At 45.3% G+C, this 8,523-nt stretch overlaps 1 protein-coding gene across 2 annotated transcripts in view; it reads right to left on the bottom strand.

The window, feature by feature from the left end:
• Positions 1 to 1,007: 1,007 nt before the first annotated feature.
• Positions 1,008 to 8,523, bottom strand: part of LOC138489399 (uncharacterized) — a 310,533-nt gene continuing 303,017 nt past the window's right edge. For both annotated transcript variants that reach the window (XM_069617126.1, XM_069617127.1), the window contains exon 9: positions 1,008 to 1,101. In XM_069617126.1, coding sequence (XP_069473227.1) covers positions 1,072 to 1,101 — 30 coding nt within the window. In that variant the 3' untranslated portion in view covers positions 1,008 to 1,071. The remainder of the gene's footprint in view (positions 1,102 to 8,523) is intronic.

Here is an 8,523-nt window from a genome sequence, read left to right as displayed (position 1 = left end):
ACTGGAGCAAAAGGGGGCTTGCACACACTACGCGATGCTTTAAGGCTATACACTGGGAGCAGGGGAACCAATCAGGGCGCGGGGCGGGCACAGGAGGCAGGCTTTATGAGGACTAGGAAGCGGGGAGAGAGGGGAAGCAACCAGAGGCCGCTACGGCAGATTTTACAAATTTTTATGGAAATGGGGTCGCTGAGGTGGGCGCAACTTACTTGGCAAACTGGAGCAAAAGGGGGCTTGCACACACAACGCGATGCTTTAAGGCTAACACTGGGAGCAGGGGAACCAATCCGGGCGCGGGGCGGGCACGGGAGGCGGGCTTTGTGAGGACCAGGAAGCGGGGAGAGAGGGGAAGCAACCAGAGGCCGCTACGGCGGATTTTACAAATTTTAATGGAAATGGGGTCGCTGAGGTGGGCGCAACTTACTTTTTCAAACTGGAGCAAAAGGGGGCTTGCACAGACAACACAATGCTTTAAGGCTAAACACTGGGAGCAGGGAAACCAATCAGGGCGCGGGGCGGGCACGGGGGGCGGGCTTTGTGAGGACCAGGAAGTGGGGAAAGAGGGGAAGCAACCAGAGGCCGCTACGGCGGATTTTACAAATTTTCAATGGACATGGTCTCGCTGAGGTGGGCGCAACTTACTTTTTCAAACTGGAGCAAAACTCCACGTACTCTAGACGTGGCATTACTCCACGTACTCTAGACGACAATAGCTGCATCTTCAATGGAAAACAGGATATTTCCATTGATGCTCAGGAAGAACGTCTAGCAGCTACTATAGCCTTGAACTTGGATGATGGTGGCAGTTCATTAAGGGCGAGGCCCTGTTCCGATTATTCGAACAATAATATGGTGAATACTAACCATCTGACTCCCATTTCGTCACAATCAAAACTGCTTCTGTCTGGCTCCATGGTGGATGGTTCTGGTCCGGTTATAGGTCAAAGGTTCGAATCAAAAGGTTCGAAATACAATAGGTTCGAATCAAAAGGACCAAAATCAAAAGGTTCAAATTATTTTTTTTTATTTAATGTTTTCTCGCCCCCTTTTCCTCTTCTGCTGCTCCACTTTTTATGTGTCCTCTTCATGCAGGTCCTCCCCCTAAAACATTAGAAACATTGTCATACAATCAGATCCATCTGTGAAATGCTGTACCGTCACAATATTATGCTGAATATCTTTATATAGACAACCAAGCCAAATCAGGGAAGTTACTCCCAGATAGGGTGAGTGATTGGCTAATGATTTATTCACTGGGGGTATCCTATCCTGTAGCCAAGTCTATCCGCTAAACATAACAACAAATCTGAAGCTTAACTTGTAGGAGGATTTTGAGCACTTTAGCCAAAGGGACATTTTCCTGCCAATCGGCGCTTGGCAATGGGGACAAGACACATTTGCTGCGTATAGGGACATCTGGCACCCCTCCACTGCATAGCAGTGCCTTCTTCTAGACTCTACAGGTAGCCCAGATCTTAAGGAATATATTGAATATACATTGATAAGTACCTTGTAAATTGGTTTAATCATCACTTACCCTACATGCTTCGTTTTGAAGCAAGAGGGAGATTTCAGAATCTCTCTAGAACACCACCTTTGAACAGAAATGTGCCCCCCCCCCGCCCATAGTGATATATGTTATCATTGAGGCTCAGACTTCTACTACATATTCCAGTGCTTATCTCCTCACATGAAATTTAAAAGGGGTAGAGGTGAAAGACAGCCTCTATAGATTATTCAAATACCAAGCATTGCCTTTGGGATGTGCATTTTCCACATCAAATTTACTAGATTAATTTGTATCGATATATACAGTACGTTGACCCTGGGATATTGTGCAAATTAGAGCTTTTTTTATCATGTTTTTGTAGAGTGCTGTTGTTATGGAATCTTTTATTTGTTTTGTTTCTTGAAAAAGTGAATTTGCTCTTTTATTCATGAGATTTGTTAATGAAATATGTAAAAATACTTTCTATGGAATAAAGATGCATAAATAATTGTTAAATAAGATGTTGTAGACGGAATGACTTTAGAGTTGTTATGAAACATTTTATAACAGGAACATCCTTTTGTTTGCCTGATTTGTTTCCGCATTTCCTGCTTGGGCAGAGGTCCCTCCCTATGGTGTTAATTCGATATACTGTAAGGGGATTTTGTTTTCTTTTCATATCACAAAAACAAGTGAAATATTGTCAACCTGAACTACAGGTTGCAGGACAACAGCGGCAGGAACATTGGATCATTGCCAAAAAGAGGCGTGCTTTTGTTATGGTCACTGTAGATATGTAGGTGTTCTGCTCTATCCGCCTGAGTATAACCTTACTGAATTGGCAAATCTAGAGTTTCATGATTTCATGCACTACTTAATAACTCATGTATTGTCTTTCAGGTTCACCTTTTGCATCTTTCATCTCCAGAAAGGCAAGTGTTTAAGGCTCTCAAAACAGAGGTTAAGGCACCATTAGACGAAGGCCCAATACAAATGTAATAAATAATAATAAAAATACAGTGCTTTCTCCTATCCCTTCATGTCCTATTCCATGCCCTGCAAAGTGCTGTAATAATAGGTGATAGTGTTACCCAAGTGAATGGTACTCAGTTTATCAATCTCGTTAGGAGGAAGGGCTGAGTGGACTCTGCCCGGATTCGAATGTGCAAAGTGCGGGTTGGGGCCATGTCTGAGATGAGTGCTTTTACTCATGAGCAATCTTGCTCTACTGTGGTAGAAACAGATTGTCCCTGCACACTCGCAGGTGTGGCGTTAACTAATGCCACCCCAACATCACCCAGAGGTGTGACCTTTCACTCCGGGAATATCCCTCTGTCAAAATGATGCTCACCATCGCAGACCACAGGACAATTGCATTGCATACTTGGGTGATGGCCTATGAAAGCCATCCAAATTTGCAACTCTCCCATTCATCCTGTTGTTGATTGTGCAAGTGGTCATTGGTTTTCATGCATCACAATTTCACAGTAGCCTACTGTCCAGGCATCAGAGGGAATGCTGTGACTGTTTTTTTATGCATCACGATCCTGTCCAGTCCAGGATTCAAGAGAGAAATGCAAATGCCTTGTGGAGATGCCTACAAGACCCTGAACACGTATCACATGACACTGAGCACATAATATCGGTGCATGAGATTTTGAGCTACAAGGTGGACCACACACCTTTGGTATGTTCATGAACCTACTACTAGTGAATCCCAGCTGCAAAGGCAGCTAACAACTCTTTGGGCTATAATTCAATGAAAGCCTCTGGTTCATTCAACAATAAATCCAAACCTTCATCTGACAGGCAACGAATGGATGGTACTCAAATGGTGTTACAGGGAAAAGGCTGCTGAACATTTGGGCAAAACAAAACTTTATCCTTTCTGCTATGGTTATTGTGTTGGTGGTGGCATTAATGAAAGGATGCACAGGCCTGTATAGCCCCATTTGTGCTATGAACACAGGCAAAAGGAGACATGACTGACCTCCAATGTAAACATATGACGCCCTTTTCTATTCCACAAGCTCCTTTGCACTTGCAGTCTTTCCATGGTCACGGAAATAGCCCCTTTTATGGGAATGTAGACTATCCTTTCCATTGCTGGTTCGTTGACTAAACTCACATAATGTATTCCCTCTGAACTCTGCGAGCGGGTGCCGTCCCGCCCAGCTGGTCTGACTATGGCGGGCACGACAGCACCCACCCGCAGAGTTGTACTGTGCCGGTCCGGAAACAACAGTACCGGTAGGCTTACCAGCACCGTTGTTTCCGGACCGGCACAGTTGTTATGAGGCCCATTGACTTGTATGCAATTGACAGTATTAATGCCATCACTGCCCTTAACCTTACAAAGCGTACCATAGTAATCAAAATTGACTCCGTTTCCCAGGTCCCATTTAGAGAAGGCGTTCCCCTTCTTTGTAGCAGGCCAGTTTCTGATCTGGTCATCTAAGATAACTGAGAGATCCTGAAAACAATGTCAAGACCATCCTTTATTCTTGGAAGACGTATGGTGTGCTACAGTAATTCATTAGAAAGATTATGGACTCTGAGGTAAATACGCGGACCAGGGGCCTCATTGCGAGAACGGCGGTAGCCATGGAGCTATTAGCTATTATTGGCCAAATTTGCCCTTTTCTAACGCTGGAGTGAAACTTGGGTTCTCGAACAGAGAGGTGAAGGGGGAGGGACGGGTTGTTAGATGTTCTTTTTTTAACCATTTATCCAAATATCCCACTTGGTGCGTAGGATCATACTGCGGCCATAGTAGTCTTGCCAGGCGGCACCCCGCGACTGCTCTGTCCATCCAAGCCCATACCGGTTCCCTATTTTCTGTGAGCCATTCTCATACTACTCTCAGTTGGGCCGCTTCATAGTACCTAAGCAAGTTCGGCAGTCCCAAACCTCCCCTCTGTTTCTGCGTCATTAGCAAGTCCAGGGCCACCCGTGGACGTTTGTTCTGCCAGATACATTTTGAGACCATCCTATTGATCTCTTTAAAGAATGACTGTGGAACCGCTATCTGGAAGGCCTGGAATGTATACAATAATCCTGGGAGCGTTACCATCTTGACCGTCGTTATGCAACCCAGCCAGGAGATTCGCAGTGGGGTCCATCGTAGGAAGTCCTCCCTAATATTCTTAAATAGCTCTGGGTAATTAGCTTCAGGACATCTTATTTGTTAATGTGACCCCTAAGTAAGAGATACTCCCTACCGCCACCTTAAACAGAGAGTTCCTGCGTATGGCTTCCTACTGTTCTCTCGGCAAGCCCAACTCCATCAGTTCTGACTTGGTCATATTTATTTTCAGTCCAGAGATCTTCTCTTGTTCGATTAATATTCTGACCAGGGTTGGGATTAACTTCTCGGGTTCTGTCAACGCCAACACCATGTCATCTGCATATGCAGCTGTCTTATGAGTCTCACCGCCGAATGGAATCCCTTTTACTTTGGGATCTGCCCTAATTAAAGCGAGTAAGGGTTCCAGAAAGGTAGCATACAAATGTGGTGACAGCGGGCAACCCTGTCTCGTACCCTGTTTTATTCATATTGTATTTGAGATTTGTGCATTGATGGAAAGTCTAAGACAGATCTTTGTAATTGGCTTCCACCATGTGGATGTACTTGGGTCCCAACCCCATATGTTTCCTTACTTGAAATAGGTATGGCCATTCCACCCTATCGAAGGCCTTCTCGGCATCTAGTGCTATCGATACCGCCGGGATCTGCTCGATTTCCGCTTTCTCGATCAGATGGGTAATCCTTTGGATATTATCCCATGCGTGCCTTCCAGTGATGAAACCTGATTGGTCCTGACCTATGATTGTCAGCAAAATGTTCTTAATTCTATCTGCCAGGATCCCAATATATATTTTAGCATCTATGTTAAGTAGAGCTATGGGTCAATATGATCCACAGTTTGTTAAATCTTTATTCAGTTTCCCGAAGAGCACGACCTTCGCTTCAGCCATAGAGCGTGTTATACCCCCCGTTTGATGAAATGAGTTGAATAATTTTGTTAGAAATGGTACCAGCTCTTTACTCGTCATTTTATATATCAGTGCCATCTGGTCCCGGTGCCTTATTACTAGGAAGGGATTTAATAGTCCTTGCCACTTCTTCCGTTATAATGTTTTCAAGGATCTCCTTATCTGCCTGCGAGACTTTAGGAAGCTGGACCCTATCTAGAAATTCCTGACTGGATTGTTGGTTCAGTCTCACCATAAAATATAGCTGGGTATAGAATGTGGAGAAAGTGTCTATAAGGTCTCCAGTATCTGCAGCTATCGTGCCATCTGCCTTTTTGATATTGTCTACGTTATTTTTATCCAATTGCTGTTTTAGTAATCTCGCTAGCATTCTGTATGCTTTGTTCGCCTTTACATAGTACCTTTGTTTCAGATTTAACAACGCTCTCTCTGCCCTGCTTGTTCGTAATAGATCCAATTGCCTCACAGTATTTTACCCTGCTATAATTATGCTTATTTTTCTTTTCTGCAGGTGTCCTCTGAGCTTCTTTGAGTTCTTCCTCCATGTCTTGTTCTATCCTTTCCCTCTCTTTTCTCCTTTGCGCATTCAGGGAGATTATTTCACCTCTGAGCACTGCCATAAAGGCGTCCCAAACTACATCTAGTGGGGCTGCAGATGCGTCGTATATTTCAAAGTAGTTACTAATTTTCCCCTTTAGTATGTCCCGCATTACGTTGTCATACATTATATCTCTCTGCATTTTCCAGGTCCATACCTGTCTCTGCGAGGATATGTGTTTTAGTTCCGCCCATATTGATGCATGATAGGATAAGGAGATAGCTTTGGCCCTTATTTCTACTAACGTCCCCATTATCCCTGGCGTCCCACATATGTTATCAATTCTGGAGAAGGTTTGGTGGACATGTGAAAAGCATGTGTATCTTGCATCTTCCCCTGTTTTAGCTCTCCATAGGTCTCTCAGTGCTAGGTCAGAGATTTTCCTTCTTAGTGCTTTGGATGGGCCCATCCCCCCTGTTTGGCCTTGGCCCTGTATTACTTCTGTCTTTGTCTGGATCCCATGCTAGATTGAAGTCCCCTGTCAGAATGATTTCACCAACCAATAACTTTTCCAGTTTGCCTAGGGCCTGATGTATGAAAGATTCCTGTCCCGTGTTGGGGGTGTACAGGGTACCTATCGAGAAAATGTTATCCTCTATGCAAATCTATAGGAATAGGTATCTACCATTATGATCAGCCAGGGAATTTGTTACCTTAGCTCCCAGTGCCTTTCTAATCCCTATCAAGACTCCTGCAGTTATATTTTTAGCATTCGCCTAGTATATGCGTGATAGTTGTTGTATACGCAATCTAGTGCTATCGCTCTTCTTAATGTGTGTCTCTTGTAGGAGAACTATATCCGCCACCCCCTTTCTAATTTGCGCTTCTAGTTTCTTCCGCTTTCTGGGTGTGTTTAAACCCTGTATATTATGCTCTACTATTTTCAATGACCTATCGCCTGCCATTGCCCTGGATGATACCCTCCGGGAGTCTGCCTTCTTGTCCTTCCTTCCTCGTTTCCCATGTAAGCCCCGGTGCACTGTAGATATATTTCCCCCCAGATATTGGGAGGGAGTATTCATTAGTGCTCTTGGAACTGTTGTGGCTGCTGTTTCGTGTTACTGTGCGCACCCTTTTTGCCTCATTCCCCTGTTGTCTTTCTAATTTCTGACACTGTGAGCCCTTTATCCCTTTCCCCCCTGCCACATCCCCCCTCGCCCACACCGTTTCTTCCCTCCCGGTCTGGTTTCTGTATCATACGATCTTCCCAAAGCTCTTTGGAATCGGTTCATGTTTTCCTTGAAACTCTAGCTACTCAACCTACTGTGGATTCCAAGTGGTGCCCACCCCTCAACCCCTGGTCCGTGTGGCCTGCTGAACACTTTTGATTCCTTCTTTGCCATATCTTTCCAGTATTGCTTTCATTTTTTCGTCCCATTTCATTCCCCCTCAAACTCATCCTGCAAGGCTTCCTTATATTCCTTTTCCTTGCCACGTGTCTTCTCTTCATCCGAGTTCATCCCTTTTCTGTGTCGGGTAGGGACCTTTCAGTTTGTCACCCCTTTTCCCTTCTACAACTGACCATTCCCAAGGTCTGCTCCGCTGTCGCTGGGGGTCTCGCCTATACACACTGTGGTCCACATCTCCATCGTCCAAGCCCAAAATCAAGAGTCCGTCAGCGTATGTTGTGATCCTCCGTTGTCTTCCATCTCACGGGAATAGTAAGCCGAATTTCTTTCCCGGTGAGGGCTTTCATCACTGGACCCATTGCTCTTCTTTTCTGCAGCGCGGTTGCTGCTAAGTCTTCAAAGTGGAGGATTTGTGAGTCATTTATTGAGATAGACGTCTGGCCCTTGGCCGCAAAGAGGATTTTTTCTTTTTCTTCGTAGGAGGCTAAGGCTGCCAACACGTCTCTTGGTCTATCTCCTGGCCTCGCTGCTCACCTTGGATAGGCCCTGTTTTGCAACATCTACCCTGTAGACGAGAGTGTTCATCTCTCCCGTGATTTCCTTTAAGGAGCTTTTCAAGTCCTCGTTCAGGTTTGCCATTTGTGCCTGGAAGTATGAGTAATTCGCTCTTCCATTCCCCTGAGACATTCTTGGAGGTCCTCTTTGCTGAAGGCCATATTGCTCTTTTCCCTTTGGTCCTCCGTTTCTTGCTGTAGGGTTCCCGTCTCCTTCTGTGGCTCTCCTTCCATGTGTTGCTGCCAATAATTTTCCAATGGGCTTCTTCTCGTTCCCTTAATGGATCCCTGCGATGTCAGGGGCTGTTTCCCTTTGGGTCTTGGCATTAGGGTACACGTCGCAGCTTTATGACCGCTTGCTATGCGTTGTGGGGTCAAGGACGTAGGGCTGCCACTGTGTGCACCCTTCTGTTCTCACTGCCAAGGATTGCTTCCTGGGGCTTTCTTCTGTATATTTGTGGTTCTCAGGGCAGCTTCTCCGGTAACAACACGGAAATAGTAAGTGAAGTGGTCGCCTCTCCTGTTGAGCCCCCCTGA

The sequence above is a fragment of the Ambystoma mexicanum genome, chromosome 9, assembly GCF_040938575.1.
Source record: "Ambystoma mexicanum isolate Mex_15411 chromosome 9, UKY_AmexF1_1, whole genome shotgun sequence".
Classification (NCBI taxonomy): domain Eukaryota; kingdom Metazoa; phylum Chordata; class Amphibia; order Caudata; family Ambystomatidae; genus Ambystoma; species Ambystoma mexicanum.
Note: the sequence above shows the minus strand (reverse complement) of the source record. Positions and strands in the feature narration are given on the sequence as shown.